Source organism: Gordionus sp. m RMFG-2023, chromosome 3, assembly GCF_954871325.1.
Source record: "Gordionus sp. m RMFG-2023 chromosome 3, tfGorSpeb1-WG-v2, whole genome shotgun sequence".
Lineage (NCBI taxonomy): Eukaryota > Metazoa > Nematomorpha > Gordioida > Chordodea > Parachordodidae > Gordionus > Gordionus sp. m RMFG-2023.
The window spans coordinates 50,528,923-50,551,761 of NC_088777.1; the positions used below are offsets into that span (position 1 = coordinate 50,528,923).

The 22,839-nt window shown below is 27.3% G+C and overlaps 1 protein-coding gene across 1 annotated transcript; it reads right to left on the bottom strand.

Annotated features, from left to right (window-relative positions):
* Window positions 1-5,842: 5,842 nt before the first annotated feature.
* LOC135926091 (zinc finger SWIM domain-containing protein 3-like) lies at window positions 5,843-22,564 on the bottom strand. Its single transcript, XM_065461771.1, has 7 exons — window positions 22,210-22,564; window positions 20,151-20,561; window positions 17,327-17,544; window positions 17,011-17,208; window positions 15,189-15,484; window positions 6,499-6,691; window positions 5,843-6,125 (listed from the first exon to the last, which is right to left on the bottom strand). The coding sequence occupies exons 1-7, from the start codon at window positions 22,538-22,540 to the stop codon at window positions 5,907-5,909; spliced, it is 1,866 nt and encodes a 621-aa protein (XP_065317843.1). The 5' UTR covers window positions 22,541-22,564; the 3' UTR covers window positions 5,843-5,906.
* Window positions 22,565-22,839: the final 275 nt, after the last annotated feature.

Below are 22,839 nucleotides of genomic sequence, written 5' to 3' on the forward strand. Positions count from 1 at the left end.
TTATTATACAAATAATAATATTCATAAACTAAATATAAAGTCGCAAGCCAAGGGTAAGTTATATTTATACATTGTTGATGTGATCATAAAGATACACTAAGTATATGTAACCCATGAATATATTGAAGATTGTTGTACATCTATTAGAACTTGTTAACCTACTCATTGTTTTCAATAAAAAATTCAATCAACTTGCCCATTCATAATTATTTATTTTAATGTAAACTGATAAAATTTTCAGGATTTTGATTTGTTCATGGAATATTTTAATAAGCCAACATGCCTGACCAACCCATCTAATCTTTTTTTTGTGTTAAAAAGTTATAGTTTATATAATGAAGTAGGTAGCTTTTGCTGAAATATAAATATTTTTAATAGTTTATATTTTTTAAGAATTTATATTCAGAATATGTATTTAATTATTCAGATTGGTTTAATGGCATGGAATTTAACTGGGCTTGAACAAAACCAACCTAAATTGGTTTTCCCTATATGTTTAAAATGAAGTCACCCATTAAACTTACTCTAATCAGAAGAACATGATTTATGTTTTGGTGAATGGTGTTTTCAAACTGAATTCATAAATAAGTAAAATGAATGTTAGAGAGTTTGATATGATTAAAACCGAAATTCGTAATATTTTTCACTTTAGGTTTGATAAACAACTATTCTAATGTTTATATATAAATATATTAAAAAAATTTATTTCCTATTATTTTATTTGTGCCAAAGTAATACAATTTAATATAAATATATTGGCCAAATTAGCCAGTCCATATTCATGGATAAAAGGTTTGATATCAAGCATATAAATACAAGGCATCCAAGCAATGTTATTTAAAATATAAATACATTAAGAGTAAAATGGATGGCCCCTATTTTTCTTCAGAATTAATTACAGTGAAAATATGTAATATATATTAATTAAAAATCATTTAATATTCAATTAAAGGATATAATGAAAAAAAAGAAGGCATAAAATAATGTTTAAATATTTTTACATAAAAAAAATTAAGATTGCTTTTCAAACCATAAGTTTCTCTGAGGAATCTTAAGATAGATTTTTAATTTTGAAAAAAATCTTTTGTGAAATTTTAGATATTGATATTTTTGAGGTTTTCTTTATATTTAAATTAATATATTTCTATAAAAATGATATATAAAAGTGATCTGCATCGAGCCTAATTTTTATTTTCAAGCCTGGCCTGGCCCTAATTTTTTTAAAATTAATTTACCGGCCTGGCCCAAATTTATTTAAATATAGAAATCAATTTTTAAAATTACTCAAAATAAAATAAATAGGTTATATGCCGTCTAATTTCTATAAATAAAATCAAATAATTTTATTTTATATAAAAAAATTCAATATAAAATTGATAAATTTAAGATATATTTAAAAAAATTTGGCTCGAATTTTTTTTTAAAAATTTATGTTCAAAGTTTGCAGATCTCTAATACAGTGTTGACCAAATTTTCATGGAAAACATTTCCATATTTTTCAATTTATTTGAAAATAAAATTATTTTGACTTGCAAAATTAATATTCTTATCAATTTTTTACAAGTTAAGTAATTTTATTTACAAACGAATTAAAAAAATATGGAAATATATATTCCATTTTATAATAATTTCGATAAAAATATTGGGTATGTGTATAAAGTCAAAATATTATATAAAATCTTTCCGTATATTCTTCCACTTCGAAGATGATGCACCTTTTTTTTAGAATATAAAACAGTAATAAATTTAAATTTATTAATTTAAATTAATTATTAAGGATTTACTTAATTAATCAGCTGTCTACTATAATCCAACATTGTTGCATATGAATGTAAAAGTTCTTAAAATCTTAAGGAATGGATCCACGAAATAGCTCAATAATATTGGTTCATCTCTTGAATTAAGTCGATGAGTGATTGCTCTAAATTTATATTTGAATATACCAAAAAAAAATTTATATCCAGTTTAAGCTGAGATGAAATGGCCGTAGGTATTCAATACTATCTTTGTAGCCTTCTTATTAAACCGGATTTATAAATAGGTTCGAAATAGTAAACGAGAGTTTGGGAGTTTTCATTTAAGTTAGAATTGGTAAATTTTAAGGCAGTTAGGGAAATTTATATTTAGAAAAGCAATAATATTTCGTATTTTAGAAATATAAAATAGGTTTTTGTTTAAATATTATTTACCCCTTCATTTTCTTCAGTTATATCATTTAATCGAATAATTAAATATGCTTTGTTTAAAATTTTATTTGTTTTTAATTATTATATTACATATTTCTTCATTATATCATTAACATCTCTACATGACAGAAAATCCTGTGGAAGCAAAAACCCCCTTTGGTTATTTGTAAACCGTAATCTAAGAATTAGACCCAATTATTTAGCATGTTGTCTTAGTCATTCTCATTGTATTAAAATGCAGTTTTGAAGTAATATAAAATTATAAAAAAAAAGATTATGAAATAAATGTTTATTAAAAAAAAATTTATATTTAATAAAAACCAACTATGCTGTATTTTATAAAAATTTAACGATTTTGATGGTGCCTGTCAATAATTTTAAGAAAAAAAAATATAGAGGGATAATTTTCTGCTTCTTTGAAGATTAGGGAGGTTTAGAGTAGATGTTTAGAGTAATATTGCTAAAAACCGATAAGATTTAAGCCAAAGTAAGTGTAGATATTTTGCTGATAGATGGCAGAAAGATTTGAACCTATCTCCATGCTTACATAATATTTTTCTGGCTAAAATTTTAATCGGATTTTTCACAACACTAGATTAGAGGAATCTCTCATGCACCGTCAAACTAGGTAAACACAAAAATATCTAAAAGAGTGGGACTGGTATTTACAATTCAAATTTGACTGGTAATATATTTTAAAACAGTTGAAGTATCATAAGGTTGAAATGAAATATATTTTTTTTCCGATAATATTTGATTATTTAAATGAATATCATCTAATATTCAATAGTAAATCGTATATTATTATTATTTTTTAAATATAGAATTAATAGATATACACAGACAAAATACTTTAAAAAAAAGAAAAAGTACATACTATATTTTCATTCATATTTTTCAGATAATTTTATGTTATTAGTTAAATTTTAATTTGATATATATTTCTTAAAAATTGTAATTATAACTTTAACTATGGTTGATCATTAATTCCACTCCACAAGCTGATAAAGATAATTGATTATTACCCTTCATCCAGAAATTGTACATTTGACTAAATATGCGCTCCGAATCAGCGTTTGAATAAGGTAACAAGAACATAATGCATATTTTTTATCAAAACTTGGAGCAATATTCTTTGAAAAAAAAGTAGTAATTTGTTTTCGTGAACCTAATTCCGATATATTATTTTGTTTTATAAAATTAATATATCCTCTTTCTCTTCGAAGAATTTCACTCTTACTTTTCGTTCAGCGACGATCTTTTTATATTGAAACGAAAACAAGGTGGTTATATTATAATTGCCTTATAAGTGTATCGCCCTAGCGGTGTTACACTTATATTTTTTTAATTAAATTTGATACTTCTAAAGATTTTACACTTACCAATTTGAAACTTTCAAATTCATCGACTCAAATCTTAGCAATAAGAGAAAATTGGCGAAGTCATGTGGGGCAGATTGACATTTTTTCAGGATTGAGCTATTCTTTAAGTTTAGACCTCGATAGAGATTAGATGATAGTTTTCGCTTATAAATTATGTCTAGCCCTTTTTAGATAGGGCTCAAAAATTTCATAAACTAAGACATTTATCAGTACTATTTCCTGGCGGCGAACCTCACTCTATATGTAAATAAAGGGTTAATGATGCTTACTACCAAGTGAATGTATGGAAATATTTTAAATACCAATCTAATTTGCTAAATACCAACCAAAATTTATTAAAATGTAATAAGACCCTTATTATTTAATATATTAATACGGAATCACTTGGTCGAGTCCGGCCTTCTATATATCATCCCCCCAAGGCTGGAACCACCAAGTTAGAATAAGAAAAAAAACATGATCATTCCTGGGATTCGTAGAGGCTTTCCAAAAATCATGATTTTTCAAATATATATTATAAATATATTTGGTAGTGCCTATCCAAATGAAAAATGAACAAAATTCAAATTTGATAGATGGTACCAAGCATCATTAACCTAAATAAAGCAGGGGCGACTGCAAATATAATGAAAATTGAATTATTAATGGGTCTATGCTATCTATTTTATATAGATTGTGAAGCCCCCACACCTGTAGAATTTGGCGCCACAGAAATAATGTAAAAATAGGTATTATTTTTATAGTTATTGTATTTTCTTCTCCAATCAGTACAATTTTTTTAATTAGCCTTTATTTGTTTAATATTTTCAGAAAAACTTTAATTTTTGAAAATTCAAAAAAAAATTAAAATAAAATTATGGAAAAATAATAACTTTTTGTTTTTCTATCTTTCTATGTTATAAAGAGGCCACCTGGCTATAAAAAATACGAAAAGGGTTTTAAAAAAATCTATTTTAAACGATGAAAATTTTGATTTTTATAACAATGATAAATTGAATAAAATTTAACCATTTTGAAAAAATTTGGAAAGGTGGCTAAAAATTATCGGGAGGCTTAGCTCCGCGTAGCCTTCGCAAGAACCACTGACGATTTTTCTTCAAATTCTCTAAGATGTGTAGTTTGCAGTGCAATCTGCAGATAAATGATTTTTGGTTGAATGTTTTTTTAACACCATGAACTATGGGCTGATATTAAATTTTTGTATTGCATATAAACAACTTTCTTTATCTTTCTGATCCATGAATAAATGGAATTCCAGAATTTAAATATTGCGATTATGAATAATTTTTTTATGTCAAATTTGCCTGCAAACTGTAGTTTATATCTAATTTAAATTAGTGGAATAAAATTGGAAAAGAAGTGAAATATCAGGTGAAAACTTTATTTATATAATCAAAAATTATTAGGGGTATATAAAACTTTAAAAAATAAATTGCTTTAAACTTCCAAAATATCATTTTATATAGATTGATTTCTAAAAATTACATAAAATATTTCACATTCACATGATTCATTTCCAAGATCAGTGAAATTTTAGGGTGATTCAAAATGATTTTTTGATTGTTGGTACCTTTTCTTTTTGTGTGTGCCATCTTTTTGATCAGACCTTTTACTTAAGACTTTGGTCGTTACAGTTGCATCATTAAAAAAAACAATTGTTTCCAGTTACTTATTACACTTTTCAATTAATAGACGTAAAAAGAAAAATTCCCAAAAGTAATTAATTATATTTAAAGCACTCGAACTGAACGTAGTATTGTTAAAAGGTTCGATTTGAGCCGATTTTAAAAAACTACTAACTCACTACTTTAGGCAGAAAAATATTGCCTTAAATCTCGAAATTTTTTGGGCCATCTATGAGCAAAATCTCCCATATTATCGTACCAGGTTTAATTTATTTTATATTTGTCCGAAACAATGTCCACATACTGGGTCATACCTTTTCAATTCCTGCTTATTCCACCTCAATAAAAAAAAAATGAAGAATTCTACAATCAATATAATATTCTAAACTTAAATAATATTTTTTTAAAAAAATACGATAATATAAAAATCGATCAGAAATTATTATTTTTTAATAGCAAAAACACTTTTAGACAAATATTTTTTATATATGTATGTATATATATATATATGTAAAAACTACTATTAATAAATAATTCAATAAACGATATTATGTTACATATAATAATTGTAAAAATAATTAATTTATAGATTTAAAAATAAAAAAAAATTATATATAAAATTTACAATTTATTCAAATATAACTTCATATACACAAAAAACAATCATTGCTTTTAAAAAATTGGATTTTATAATATATATTTATTATCTTAAATTAGGTTTCAGTAACTGCTATAGGAACCTCCCCCTTCTTTGCCAAGTCAACTAATAACTTAATGTGAACAGAATAGCCTTCTAACTTCTCCCTCGGTAAAACAGATATGATATTGATCAATTCTTGAGAATCATTTTTGCATGTATCAATGATGTCTTGTATAGAGGGTTGGGGTGTACCGTTGGTAACAGGGGTATTGGCCATTTTCATTAGATACAACTATAAATTTTTGTAAAAAAAAGAATTTTATTAGCAAATTTGCATTATAATGTAATTTATCCCGATAAAAAAATGCTATAAAAGAATTATAAGTAGTTATTTTAAAAATAATTTAATATAATTTTCCTTTCCATTCCTTATTGATATCATATATAAAATACTACAGTACTGCTTTTTATGCAATATATTTTTTTGACAAATTTTATAAGGCAATACCCTATTATTTCCCATTCTCATATCTTTTACTCCGTGAAAGATATATAAAGGCAAGTGCCCCCCCCCCTCAAGACATGTAAACACTGTTTTTAGGAACAAAATTATTAACCAAAAGAACAAAAATTCTCATTGGTTACAACCTTATAAAATAAAAAACCTTTCTTTGCTTCTTGAAATAGTCTATCTGCCAACGAGAGTCGCAAAGTAAAGGATGATATTGGTCCATACCCAGAGCTTTACGGGCGGCAAATATGTGTCTGCACGGGAGGTGAAAAGAATTATAAAGCTCGCACAGGCATTCGGTGGTGGACGTGGGATCGTTAGCGGCATTGAAAGCTTCTATACTTTCTCTGAAAAAAAGAGATGGGGAAAAAAGTGTGACTATTGTTGTATTTGTTAAATTATATTAATATTATTATTTTATTTCGATTATTATTTTATTTATTTATAAAAAATAATTGACGTGGCGGAAATGTATGTGTAAAATAATCAGTTATTCTTTATTTGATGTGGATTTACTATTCTTATATTGTTTCTGATGTTGAAATATGAAAATTATAAAATAAAAAAAAAAACTTTTGAAATTTTTTTTTATTTCTTGGGTAGTAAGACCACAATAACTATGAAGGCTCATATAAAGGAATAGATTAAAATGATAATTGTTAAATATTATCTTTAATAGAGATGTACTAGATTTAAAAAAAATAATAATACCTAGCCTTGATCTGATAACAGATCTTATAAATAAATTTTTTTTTAAAACTATCTTTATTATAAAGTAGAATTGTAAATATTGGAATATTTCTAATACTAGAATAAATCGGATATTTTTTTTATACGTTTAGATAATTTTTTATGCTTTAACTTGTAACCGATGCTGTTAAGGTAGCTTAGCAATTAAACTATACTTTTTTTAAAGTAACGATTGGTGGTGACGCTAGTTATATAAAAAAAAGCTTTGCAACCTTTTTTTTGGGCAATAGCTATAGCTAAAATAAAATCAAATATTTGAAAATTAATCTTAAAATTTTGAAATAGAAATGATGATAACTCTTTTACTCCTGCCATTTTAATAGAAAATTGGACGTGGCTTAAAACTAAAGTGGAACACACTAATAAAAGATAACTAATCCGTAGTATAACTCATCGGCATTTATTTTAAAATCAGCTGACAAATTGAGAACATCTCAAATTCCGTATTGATACTCCGACAAGGATAACAAAAAAAATGATATAAATAATATTGATTATATAACAAATTTTTTGAGAACATCCATAGATTTTACTCTAAAGAGTTCCATTCTTTAAAATCGCTCTTCATGAAATACAATATTTTATACCATCCAAGTTCTCCAGAGAGATTATTTATAGCAAGTGTTTTTGGCGGGAAAATATGTTTTTGCTAGATGAAAACTATATCCTCTAAAACAAATACAAAATAATATATATAATTAAAAAAAAATCTTTTATTATGTGTTATATTATCTTTCAAATTATAATAAATATCATTTATTATAAAAAAAATATATATAAAACGGGTTACAATATTTTATTAATTTATTTTTTTTAAATAACTCTATTAATTTTTATTGTTAATACAGATGCATAATTAATTAACATGTTAAGAACGATTTTTATAATAAAGAATATTTTTTTAAAAAAAAATAATGAATATATTAGGGGAGAAAAAGCCGTAATTTTGAATTTCAAGTTATGAGAAGTGGGCATAAATATAGCAGTCTTATTTTCTAGTTATTTTCCTTTCATTTGATTAGGAATCAAGGAAGCGTCGTCTATGTATCCATTACCGAGCTAAGTAGTTCAAAACGTATTCCAAGTATAGGATGTTCATATATGGGGTTTCGTTTATTGGAAATATAAAGCTGAGATAATTATTTTTAACATGTTTAGAGCCATACTTTGAAGTAGATAGTAATTCTCATTGGGATCTTCGGTCCTAACTGAGATCCGATTGCTAAAGACTGTTAGAGCCAACGATGTTAAAGTCGTAGCGATTATGGGTAGGAATGTATAGTTGGTAGGCAGTTATGGCGAATATTTAGCAAGTTTATTCGACTAAGCATCTCTATTTAAATTGGAAGGGGCAAGAGAATCAATACATGAGAAATCCCAGGTTAGGAATTCCTTCTTTCCAAGGGATAATGGTAGAAACATCTGGCCGTTTGCCATCGGAACTTATAGTCCAGTGGGCTCGAGGGTTAACGGGATGCCAGCAGATTTCAAGACCCTGTTTATAGCATCTAGTGGCGTAGCTAGGAATTTTCCTTAGGGGGGGGGGGGTCCATACACGTAAAAGCCTCTTCGGCTCTTTTGCTAGGCCTTCGGCCGGTTTTATCTTAAAAATCATATTTATTTCTCTAATAATATAAAAGTCCTAGAATTACTGATCATTTTAATTAGTGTTGTTAAACCGCTCGATTTGAGCCGATTCTTATAAACACTAACTCAATATTTTAGCCAAAAAAATATTGCTCAAGCATAGAGATTTCACAAATAATGTCTAAACCTTTGTATCATCCATGAGCAAAATTGTCAGGCTTGCATAATTTTCTGGCTAATATAGTTAGCCATATCGCTCAAATTGAGCCATTAACAACACTAATTTTAATTAAAATAACACATTTCGACATTATTTTTATAAATATACGTTTCAATTTATTATACTTTTATAGAAATCAATTTACAAATAAAAAGCGATTATTTAAATATAAATATTATATTGCTTTAATTATAAATAATATAAATTGCTTTAATTATAAGTATTATATTGTCTTAATTATAAATTATATACTTTATAATTTTTAGTATTACACATATAAATTGCCGATTATAAATGATATAAATTGCTTTAATTATAAATGATATATTTTATAATTACTAGTATCACATTTTAATTATAGATTAAAATATTTTAAATGTTATATATAAAATAAATGTTAAAAAAATGTATATATATAACAATTTATAAATAAGAAAATAATATTTTATGTAAACTAAACAATTTATTATAATAAATGCTTATTTGACAAAATATTTCAATTGCTTTTGATTAAAAAAATTATAAATACTTAGTTAAAAAACTTTATATTTTATATATTTAACTTAATTCTTAGTGGCCCTTTAGCCATTTCCTCTATGACCTCATTTGGGGTAGGATTAAGATCTCTATATATATTCAGAAAAGCCAATCCATTGATCATTGCCTGGACAGAGGTTGCCCTTAAATAACATTTAAGTCGAGTCAATGTTGAAAATGATCGCTCATTGGTGCAATTAGTTATGGGAAGTGTTGCTAATATTATTAAAAGCGTTTTGATATTTGTATTTAATGTTTGCTTAAATAATTGTAATGCCTCAACAGGGTTGCTGGGACGCATTTGCGCCATTTTTAATTTTTTTCTCAGAGATTCCTATTGGAGGGTTAATAAATTTTAAACGATTAAATTCATTGGTGCTTAGATCAGAATACCAAGCTTCAGTATCTGATTTTAGCTGTTTATATCCTCCAATAATGTCGGATTCATAAAAAATACTAAATTTTTTAATACTAAGTATTATATTATTGTTAATAATTAAATCTTCTGAGGAAGATGGCAAAAGAAAATTAAAATATTTTAATATTTTGCTATGCCCAGCAAATTTTAATTTAAAATGAGTAATAATTGTTTTTAATAATGATAAACATTTTTATAATAATCAAAAGATGATTCCAAGGCTAACATTATTTGCAAATTATTATTCAAGCCATCATTTACTTAGGAAGGCAGGGAAGGCCATTAAGAGGCCACAGATAAAAGAGTGGTAAATTGGATTACAATGAAACTTCAGTTAATGAGGGTAACTTTAAAGAGTTGCTCAAATCATATTGTCATCTAGGTGGTGATGAAACCAAGATCATATTTGACAATGTGGCTAATAATGCCCTTTATATATCTCTTGATATACAAAATGCTATTATAAACATATGTAATAATTTTATTGTTGAAAAATTGTTAACAAATCTGCCTTTTTCTCTGTACTTGCAGATGAAACAACTGATATTTCAAAATCAACAACAGATGTCGTTGGTTATCCGAAATTAAACTTGGACAGGTAAAAATTAGTGAATTTTTTTACAATTTATTCCACTTGATAATACAGGAGAAAATATAGCCAAACAAATCATATCTTTTTTAAAAAACAATGATGTTGATATAAATAAAATTTGAGGCCAAGGATATGATCTCCAGCAATGTCTGGAAAAATCAATGGGGTTCAGGCCTATATAAAAAAAAGTGCCCAAAAGCTCTCTATATTCATTGTGGAGAACATTCTCTAAATTTAGTTATCTCCAAAGCATGTGGAATTCGTGAGATTGATAGTAGTTTAAGTAAATAATTATTCACATTATTTAATCTTTATTTCATAGAAATTGTATCCAAATAATCGAATTTTTAAGTTTTGGTAAGGATCAAAGGTGTTGGGTGATGTCTAGATGGATCTAAAGTTCATAAATTAAAAAAATATTCACCTACAAGATTCCTTCAAAGACAAGATTCAATTACTGGCTTTCTTAAAGCATTGGAAGGAATCGTTGAAACTTTGAAAATGATTAGTAGGTGGAATGATAAAGATTCATCTAATATTGCACAAGAATTGTGTTCATCAATATACCAAACCCCGTTTATTATATCAATTTCTTGTATAAATTATATTTTTTTAAAAACTGTAAATCTAAGTCGATATCTTCAGAGGGAAAATATTAACAATTTGTGAACAAAAATGTTTATCATTATTAAAAACAATCATTACTCATTTTAAATTAAAATTTGCTGGGCATAGCAAAATATTAAAATATTTTAATTTTCTTTTGCCATCTTCCTCAGAAGATTTAATTATTAACAATAATATAATACTTAGTATTAAAAAAATTAGTATTTTTTATGAATCCGACATTATTGGAGGATATAAACAGCTAAAATCAGATACTGAAGCTTGGTATTCTGATCTAAGCACCATCATCCCTACAGAGCGTCCCAGCAAACCCGTTGAGGCATTATAATTATTTAAGGGAACAATAAATACAAATATCAAAACGCTTTTAATAATATTAGCAACACTTCCCATAACTACTTGCACCAATGAGCGATCATTTTCAACATTGACTCGATTTAAAAGTTATTTAAGTGCAACTTCTGGCCAGGCAAGAACCAATGGATTGGCTCTTCTGAATATATATAGAGATCTTAATCCTACCCCAAATGAGGTCATAGAGGAAATGGCTAAAGGGCCACTAAGAATTAAGTTAAATATATAAAATATAAAGTTTTTTAACATAGTATTTATAATTTTTTTAAATCAAAAGCAATTGAAATATTTTGTCAAATAAGCATTTATTATTATAAATTTGTTTAGTTTACATAAAATATTATTTTCTTATTTATAAATTGTTTTACAATAGTATATATAAAATTTTCGTTTTGTTATATATATACATTTTTTTAACATCTATTTTATATATAACATTTAAAATATTTTAATCTATAATTTAAATGTGATACTACTAATTATAAAATATATCATTTATAATTAAAGCAATTTATATCATTTATAATCGGCAATTTATATGTGTAATACTAATAATTATAAAGTATATAATTTATAATTAAGGCAATATAATATATATAATTAAAGAAATTTATATCATTTATAATTAAAGAAATTTATATCATATATAATTAAAGCAATTTATATCATTTATAATTAAAGCAATTTATATGTGTAATACTAATAGTTATATATCATTTATAATTAAGGCAATTTTAAATAATCGCTTTTTATTTGTAAATTGGATTTCTATAAAAGTATAATAAATTGAAACGTATATTTATAAAAATAATGTCGAAATGTGTTATTTTAATTAAAATTAGTGTTGTTAATGGCTCAATTTGAGCGATATGGCTAACTATATTAGCCAGAAAATTATGCAAGCCTGACAATTTTGCTCATGGATGATACAAAGGTTTAAACATTATTTGTGAAATCTCTATGCTTGTGCAATATTTTTTTGGCTAAAATATTGAGTTAGCTGTTTATAAAAATCGGCTCAAATCGAGCTGTTTAACAACACTAATTAAAATGATCAATAATTCTAGGACTTTTATATTATTAGAAAAATAAATATGATTTTTAAGATAAAACCGGCCGAAGGCAGGGTAAAAGGACCGAAGGCCCGTTAAAGGGGGGTCTGATGTGTATGGACCCCGCTACACCACTGCTAGACATATATTATCGAAATCTGGAGGCTTAGGCAATATTTTTCTGGCTAAAATATTGATATTAGCCGTTTTTTTAAAATCGGCTTAAAACGAGACGTTTAACAACAGTAGATCGCAAAGATGACTATTCTGGTAGATATCAAAATTATTGCTAATAGCTTACGCATAAAATGTAAACCCAGAGCCTTTGAAAAGCTATGCAACAAGTAAAAAAAAATAGAGAGAAGAAATTTTGTACAATTGAATACGACTCCGATAGCATATAAAGACTTGATAAGGAAAAAAAAGGACCATTCAAACAATTTAACTTTGAGAAGAAAAGATAGGGTTAGACAATTCAGGTTTGGCAAGAAAGATACGTTATATACATATATAATTAAGCATCGTTTACACATAATATATGTTCAAGATCATTTTAGCTTTATTATTATTTAGTTTTTATTTGAATATTATACTTCGATAATCTTTCAGTATATTATATGCAATTATTATCTTATTATAAAACATGTATATATATATATATATCGCTAGCTCTTATATTAAGAAACACATATAATAACTATAGCTAATAGAAACAAAATCATTTGAAAAGGGAAGGCTTTAATAATAAGGAGCCAGCTTATATCAGAAGTTGCTAGATATATGGCAGATAACATTCATGATAGATATTAGTTTGCCTTGGTGAATAGGTCATTTTTGTGATCTTACTTTTATACATGTCATCACTGTCAAAGTATATGAAGATGTAATTAAGGGGTAGATAATGGAATATTTGCTGTGTAAATGATTGCTAGCTGGTTCAAAGATTTGCAAAGTCCTAAAGGCAAATGACAGGATATCAGTGGTTTACTAAATAATTGCTTATCAAGAAAATCAAATTTTTGAACAGGTGCCTGATAAACCTGAAGTCGTATTCGGGATATGACAAATAGTTTTGACTGTTAAAAATATTTCTAAATGTCGAACGATCGGCGCCAATGGGGTAGAGATGTTGGGTTAGTATGAACGGCCAATAAGGAAAAGCATTAAGGTTTGAAAAATAGCTAGTGATGAAATGGGTAGTCCAGATTGAGGGAACCTAATTTTATGGTTCAAATGAGATGGCAGTAGCCCTCATTTGGTTACTTTAATTAGTTTATTACATAATTTGGTAGGCACAGTGCTGTGGTCCAATAGGCTCGTAAGAAATATGCTATTGGTATAACCAAATGAGCTATTTATTTGTAGGGTTTCAGTGTAGTTATTATTTAAATTTTGTTAGAACTTTCAGAATTACAATATGCATGTATTATATTTGTTATTTCCATGGTATTTTTTAAATATATTATTGAAATTAACAAACAACAGTTGTGTGGTAAATAATCTTGTAGAAATATTAGCTTCCATATTACATGATGTCACGAGGGAGCAATAGATGCAAATATTGGCAGAAATCATATTGTTTATATTTATTGCTCATGGGAAAAAAAAATTTAGACACATTTTTAAAGTAGCAGTTACTGTCGTAATTGAATATAAATATTTTAGTTTAATCATCATATGTAGTCATTATTAAGTTATAGTTTATATTTTTAGATTTATAAAAAAAATTAATTTATAATTAACTTTACTAAAAATATTTTAACTATTTGTAAAAGTTAAACAATACGATATGATTAATAAAATCAACAATGAAACGACGCAACAGTACATAACACTTCTCCACCAACTTCCAATAAGCATGGTCAACTGTTTCACAATTTTCCACTATCACTTCCAATAATCACGGTTGAAAAAATACATATAGAAATTGACACTGTAACTCTGAGTTTGTATCTGTTAGCGGCTTCTTACCATTTTCAATAAGCACAGTTAACTGTTTAATTTTTCTTAATGTCATGTACTGTTGGGTCATTTTAGTGTTATTATATCGTATTGTTTAACTTAACAAATAGTTAAAACATTTTTAGTAAAGTTAATTATTAATTTTTTTATAAATCTAAAAATATAAACTATAACTTAATAATGGCCACAAATGATGATTAAGCTAAATAAAATACTTATATTCAATAGCGACAGTTACAATAGTCTAAGCTACATTTAAAAGGTAGCTATAGCGTGTCACCTATTTCAAAGTAATACCTTGTCTATAAATTTCTCATGTAATTTTTTTTCTTCAATTTATTTATAAATCGTTATTTTTTGAATGCGTTAATATGCACCCGTGCCGAGCTTGAAAATTTTTTAAAAAAAATATCAGGGCTGGGCCATATATTTTAAAACCAATCGCCATTAGCTATAAAAATTAAAAATAAATACATTATAGTTAAAAAAAAATCCGGGCTGGGCTGTGCAAATGGTACCTCTGCTGAAAACTGGTCAAGATCCTCTTATTTCAAAAAAAATCGGCCAGATCCAAAGTCAAAATCCTGACCCAAATGGATTACCACTCCAATATTTAATGTTGATAGTTTTTCTTTTTTCTTTATTCGTTTTATTTCCAAACTACATTTTTTTTATCTCCACTTTAGTCGTAACTATGCTTAAAATAGATAGGAAATAAACATAATTATTTATCTTTCGCTCTTACGACTCTCTAAGTTCCTCAGTTACCAGCCCAAAAGCGTACGTCGTTAACAGTTCTCGGAACCCGTATAAGGCGCTCCCTACAGGGTGCGTATTGACGCAACGTTTTATACAAGCAGTTGTCGCATCGTAGTCGCGTTTATCGCCCAAGGCCCGCGAGAATGCCACGAGGTCCCGAAGGAAAGACGCAAAACCGGTATAATTTCGCAGGGCTGGTCGGAGCTTGTGGACTAGGTAGCCGCCTCGACGGTGCTGGATGCCTCGATCTAAAATGGCGCTAATTGCCAGTGGCCTGTATGCCTTTTTTTAATATTTTAAAATCAGGATTTTTATAATAAAATAAAACATTTATTTACCTTATGTAAATAAGGATACTAAGTAACTATGTTGAAAATAATATAATCTTATTTTATTAAATTTATGGGGGTGGGGGTTAAAATGGCTTAATACAAGTAACAATTGTTGTAATAGCATCCATAAAATTAAGAACAATCATATTTTATTCAACGTGAAAACCTTAAATAATATTTTAAGGTAACCGAAATATTTAATATGATATATAGTAGATGATAATAATTTTTAGCACACGAAAATGGCCCTGATTAGTAGGGCTGCTGCGCCGACATTAAATATAGGATCGGCACCGATATTTAGAGTTTTCGAAAAATATCGGGTCGGGCCGAGATAAAAACCCGATCCCATCTTTTTAATTTTTTTTGTTATTTTATGTTACAGTTTCTTTTACATTATTATAAAAATTGAAAAATTTTAAATAATTTTTTTAATTGTTTATAAAACATGAGAAATGCATACCCCCCCCCCCCCAAATTTTATTTATTTTAAATTGAAAATCAATGAAAACCAGTAACAAACAAAATAATTGAAATCGGTAGTAATGTTAGATGGCTTGCCATAATTGAAAGAAATCAGGGAATATTTAAAAGAATTTTTATATCTAAACGTTTTATAATAACATATTTTTCATATTACATCTAGTATTGCTTCATTATTGGGTTATAATTGACCCATTTGTATGGGTGGTATCTGATTATTTTTCAAATCCAACAAAAGGTTGGGTTTGTATGAAACCAAATATTTTAAAAATGCTAATATTATGTGTGTTTATTTGGATAACTCTAATAACATTGATAATCCCCTGTGGACCCACTTGTCTAATGAAGAATTAATGCTGAAAATTTTTTGGCGCCTCTTGCGACAAGTGTCCCACGTGAGTGTCTGTCTTCAGTACTGTAGGGGATATAGATAGTCAACATAGTAGAAGTTTATTGCCAAAAAATCTAGATGTTGTCACATTTATTTAAAAAAGTCTAATATATTACAATTTTATAATTCATACCAACACATAAATATATATATGTATGTATGTGTATATATTCAAAATAAAATGGATATATTATTAAATATAAAAAATTATAGTAATAAAATTAAATTAAATGCATAATTCGATTTTTTATTGCATTAAAAATATGAATTTTTTATTGCATTAAAAATATGAATTTTTTATATTACATCTGGTTCAAAGGGGGAGGGGGTGGTAAAAAAACAATTTAAATATCGGATCGGTTTTGAACCAATATCGAAAAATATAGGATCGGCATAAAATAAGTTGATCGGCACAGCCCTGGTTATTAAAGATTTGATGAGTGCCAATTATTCTAATATACAAGAATAAAAATATAAGCTTTTTAGGCGTTCACATTTCCTTAGTGATATTTAGGGAATTTCAAAAATTAGTTAAGTAGCGTCTGCCAAATAAATCAAGAGAAATTAGTTGTTATTAATCATCAAAATAAAATGAAGGCAACCTTAGCCCACAGAGATTTCTTGGGCCACCAGTACTCGTCGAGGTAAGCAGCGAGAGGTGGGCATTCAGCCCTTGCGTCTGTCAGTTCTACTTCCGCAATGCTTTGAAACTCTTCCACGCTGCTTGCATCCGATAGACGCGTCAATGAGTCTAATATGCGCCTTACGCGATCAGCTCCGCCACTCAAGGAAGCGCAATTCTTAATCAGAAATTTCGATAAATTATTTTTATAAATTTTTTTAAAATATCTAATTTACCTTTATTTATTCATTTTTTTTTATCTCACTTTGAAATATATATATATTTTTTTCTTTTACCCTCGGGTTAACGTCCCTCTTAAAAGCGCGAGAGACGCGACTGGCGGAAATTTCGATCTGCGCCAATGGGAATGCTTCAGCGAATACCCGAGTATCCGGAGGGTCCTTGTCCACCACAACGACGCGAACGCGGGTCCAGGCCTCGTTATAACGCTTGAAAAGTTCCGCCATCTGGCCCATTATTTCGAATGTTTCCGCTATCACGCACCACACGGCAGCTTTAGTGACATGTTGAGATTTAGAAAAGTAAATAAATGGATAAAAATAAAATGGCGCAAGTTTTGGCCGTGGATATTATCTATACCTAAACTTTTTCTAAGAAATAAATAAAGTCAGGTGTGATTTTTTGGAATCCAATCAGCTGATTAGAATCTTAAGAACTGACCGATTCTTCGAAAATTCTGATAGGGCGGCTACACCGATCCTATTACCTATATTTAATGTTGATTTTCATTTGCCACCTATCTTCGAAATAATGTCACTACTGTTAGAAATCCTGAGGAAGATTTTGGCCAAAATAATATCATGCAAGCCTCGGCACTTGGCAAATAGAAGTCCGGACCTTTCTCCCATCTATTAGTAAAATCTTCAGGCATATATAATATTATTTTGTCTAAAATTTTAAATCGGGGTTTTCTTTTTCTTTTAAAAAACACCAAATTTCACCTAAAAAAAATCAATATTTTTTTCTTATTCAAAATATAGAATGAGATAACTTTCGTAAAATTATAAAGTGTATTTTTTTTTAATATTTCAAAAATTTATCACGTCAATTAAAAATATGGGAAATGTTAATGTTTTCGGACTCGATTTCGCCAATATTTTTTTAAAAAAAGGCTAAATCAAGATTCAACCCAAAATTGTATTATGACATTTGGCTTAATTCTTACTGTCATCGGGCAATCCTTATGATAGTAATATACTTTTGAGCAGTGATGTTAATTAGTTGGTTGTGTAAAACCCAGACCCGGGTTTGGGTCTAAAAACCTGCTAACCAGCTCTGAGCACGAATCCTGGGTCTTGCTAAGAGCAGGCCTAAGCACAAAATTGGGTCGCAAATTTTTACCGCCAAGCAAATTAACAACACTAGCCTTTTGAGCCTTTTAATAAGAATATAACTGAAGGTAACTCGTTAGATATGCTTATTAAATCCTATTAAAAAAAATAATATCAAATCCTTGGCTACTCACTTTATTTTTTTTTTAAAATAAATAATTTGATTTTTTTGATTCGTTGGTTCCTTAATTATTGATTTATTGTTGTTTATGAAATCGTGTCGTGTATTAAATAAAAAATATTTTATAATTACGTATACAATCATGGTATTAACTTAAAACAATTAATGTCGGAATATCGGCCTAGTTACCGATTGCTTAATTATAATCGTATTTTAAAATTAAGATAACTCTTCTTGGGAGTTAGGACCTGGGAAAGGTGGCCCGGGGTATTTTAGACCCACATTTCAAAAGAATGTTTGTCAAATTTGGGCAAATCGAAAGTTAGCATTATTTCGAACATTATATTCTCACTAAGTGTCCTAACTGTAAACATATGAGGGAATAGCCGTAACGAGCTTCCACGTTAATTTATAAATCTCTCTTAAAAATTAGCCTAAAAAAATATGAACGCTCAACTTGAGAAATATAATTTAATTTTAATATTTAAAAATAAAAAAAATTGTGATTCTTTCCTAAAGTTCCCAGTTAAAAAAAACTTTCATAATAAACAAGGAGCAAAAATTAATTTAATTTAGGGATGTACCGATTTTTTATCGGATCGGGCCTATATTTTATCTATTTTAAAAAACCGGTTATCGGCCAATATTATAAAATTTGCCAATCCGATCCGATATAAGGCGTCTTTAGCAAAAATAAAATGTTATAATTTTTTTTTTAAAAAGTTACATCTAAAATCATTTATTTTTATTAATAATAATAATTAATTATAAACATTCTGCCCATATTGTTATTTTTTTTGCGCATTCTGCTTATAAAATTGTGCGATCTCTTCAAAATCTGTTTTTAGTGAAGCTGGTGATATTGACAGTTACCATCGCTTGCAGGCTGATTTCTGATAAATTGGAAATTTGGGTATTTCTAAAAAGAAATCTTCGATATATTAATGTTAAATATTATTTTAAATATTTATTTCAAATTTCATAATATAATTGTTTATTATTTTTTGTGTATATAGATTAATTTTGTTACTTATTATATAAAAGTGATTGATAATAAAAATATTTTATATACTTTTAGGCAATAGAATTGAATATAAACTATAACTGATCATTATAATATATTTAAATGACATAAGTTATGGTTTAATTAAATTATAGATATTATACTAATAAAAAGTATATTACAAATTAAAACCATTGGTATCTTAGGCAATAGAATTGAATATAAACTATAACTGATCATTATAATATATTTAAATGACATAAGTTATGGTTTAATTAAATTATAGATATTATACTAATAAAAAGTATATTACAAATTAAAACCATTGGTATCTTAGGCAATAGAATTGAATATAAACTATAACTGATCATTAAAATATATTTAAATGACATAAGTTATGGTTTAATTAAATTAGATATTATACTAATAAAAAGTATATTACAAATTAAAACCATTGGTATCTTTACAGAATACAAAATTAGATATGATATCGGATCGGTAATCGGCCGATATCAATTTAATATCTGGAATATCGGAGCGGATCGGCCTTCAAAAAGCGATATCGGTACACGCCTAATTTAATTATAATAATTTGCAGTTTCGGAATTTACGAAAAATGTTATAATTACTAATACCAAACTCACCTATCTGACAAAAGCCAAACCCGTCCACAACGGACAGGGTATAGGTGGCCACGCAGGCGTCCTCGTAGTAGCTCACGTTGTCTATGAGAAGCAGGTCGGGGTAGGCCGAAAAGTAGAATTTCATCTCGTCGGTCTGGAAAAAAACGGATAGCAAATTGTTGGCTTCCAGGTAAATTTCGAGGGTCAGGCCAGGAGTATTCTTGATTTTTTCTAGGGTGGATAAAAGGTGGTCGGGGCTGGAAGAGGCCGTATTTTCTAGATGAGAAGCGGCAGCCGATGATTCAGCAATGGTGAGATTATTGCTATGGTGCGGGAGGGAAGTGTTTGGAGACAAGTAGTTTAGAGATGTGTCTTCATCTGCCAGAGGGTCGTCGAAAAATAGGGAGGTGTCGTTAGGGCCTGGGGCGTTCACTATATTTATTGTTAGTGGGAAAGAGGATACAAATGGTTTGTAAGAAAAAAAAATGTTAAAAATGTTGTAGATTATCTTATAGATTCTCGATTTAAAATTATTATGATTTTGAAAACTCAGCTGAAATATAATATATTAAATATTACCACCTCAAGCATAATGTTGTTAAACAGTTCCATTTATGTTTATTTCAAAAATGGCCCGATTAAGATATAAGCCAAAATAATATTATGTAATCCTTGAGATTTGACAAATAGAGGGTTAAAAACATTTTTTTTCATCTATGAGAAAAATCTTCAAGCAGGTTTACACAATATTGGCTAAATAATAGGACCGTTTTTAAAAATTGTCCTAAATTTGGGGCATTTAATGACACTATGTAGCATCTATCAATAAATATTCCCAGTTTTGGGCCTTTTTCATATTGAATTTCATTTCCCATTGGGAACAAAGAAAAACTGTTTTCGTTTTATATATCCATTGATGAGTATTAAAAAATTAAAAATTGGTATTATTTGTTAAGTTGAACGCATACATATAAAAATTCAGTATGAAGTCAAAAAACAGAATTGCAAAGAACAGGGTATATTTATTTATTGTATCTTCAAGATTAGTGTTGTTAAACGGCTCATTTTGAGCCGATTTTTAAAAACGGCTAACTCAATATTTTATCCAGAAAAATATTATGCAAGTCTGAAGATTTTGCTCATAGAAGGAACAAAGGTCTAAACATATATTTCCAAAATCTTGAGGTTTTTGGCAATATTTTTCTGGCTACAATATTGAGTTAGCCATTTTAAAAAATCGGCTCAAAATGAGTCTTTTAACAACACTGTTCAAGATAATATTGATAATGATAGATGTTATGTTAAGGTAGATCAAATTTAAATTGAATGAAAAAATTATTTTTCCAAGCATCAATCTATGTTATCTAAAATATATAAGAAATATTCGCAATTCATTGCCTTTTTGTATTTCATGTTTACATAATGGGAAGTTATATTCTAGCAAAAGTCTGGATTATTTAAAATAAACATAATAATAGCTGAAAAAAAAAATTGTGAAGCCATTCAGGCAACTTTAACAATGTCACATTTTTTTTAAAAAATTTGGACTGGAGATATATTAAATTTATCCATTTTTGATGTAGGAATAACTAATTAACCTGAAATATTTTTTTTAAATATATGGTTATTATTAAACTATAAATTACATGGTAAAAAAATAAGCATTTCTAATTTAGTCATATTTTTATAATGGCAGCTATAATTTGTAAAATTTTACTATTTATAAATTGAAAGCAAATTCAAATAGGTATTATATAAATTTTAAGGTTTATTCTTCTTATCAGAATTAACAAATGTAGTTAAAATTTATATTTCAAAAATATTATTTATGTTTTAAAAAAAATGCCTTTTAATTATAATTAGGTAATTATTATTTTATTTTTATAGCTATTCAAGCCAATTATTGACTAGATCAAGTTTTTAGCCCAAAACTATCACTTTGGACTCATCGCTCAAATTTGAAAGAAACTAATATAAACTAAAATGTCTAAAAAGGATTTTCAATGTCCATTTAATAGATAAAATTTACATATAAATAAACCAAAAAATATTTTAATGTGCATATATAAAGATTATATACCCATCTCATGGTTGTGAGAATCACAAAAACGTACGATAACTAGATTATTATTGGCCTTAGAAAATGACACACCAAATGATGCAGGGCAATCAATACGATTTGTCATAGTTTTTCTTACAGAATATGAATATTTATTGATGTTTGCAAATTTACAAGAAAATGTGACTTTTTTGTATTTATAGGTGTGACATATTTCTTCAGCAAATAGATTAGATTTTAACAGTCTACTTTCAGATTTGGCAAAATTGACTGAATTTGCCTCACTATATTCTTTTATAGCATTTTCTAGTTCTTCATGAGAATTAAAAGTAGCGCCTAAGTATAGGGCCATCTAATAAGTAAAAGAGATATATAATTTATAATTATGGTTATATTATAACATTCTAAATACAAACAAAACATATTAAGGTATTAACTCTAATCTAGATATAATAATAGCAAAAATGGTATTTTTAAATATTGCAAAAAATGTACTTTTATAAGAGTATAGAGCACAAGAGCGAAATATTATTCAAAATTCTATGAATCAGGTTGACACGATGAAATAAATGTATAATAAAACAAAAAATAAAATTTATATTAATATTTAAAAATTGAATATTATTTATTTTCGTTTTTGATCAGTAAAGT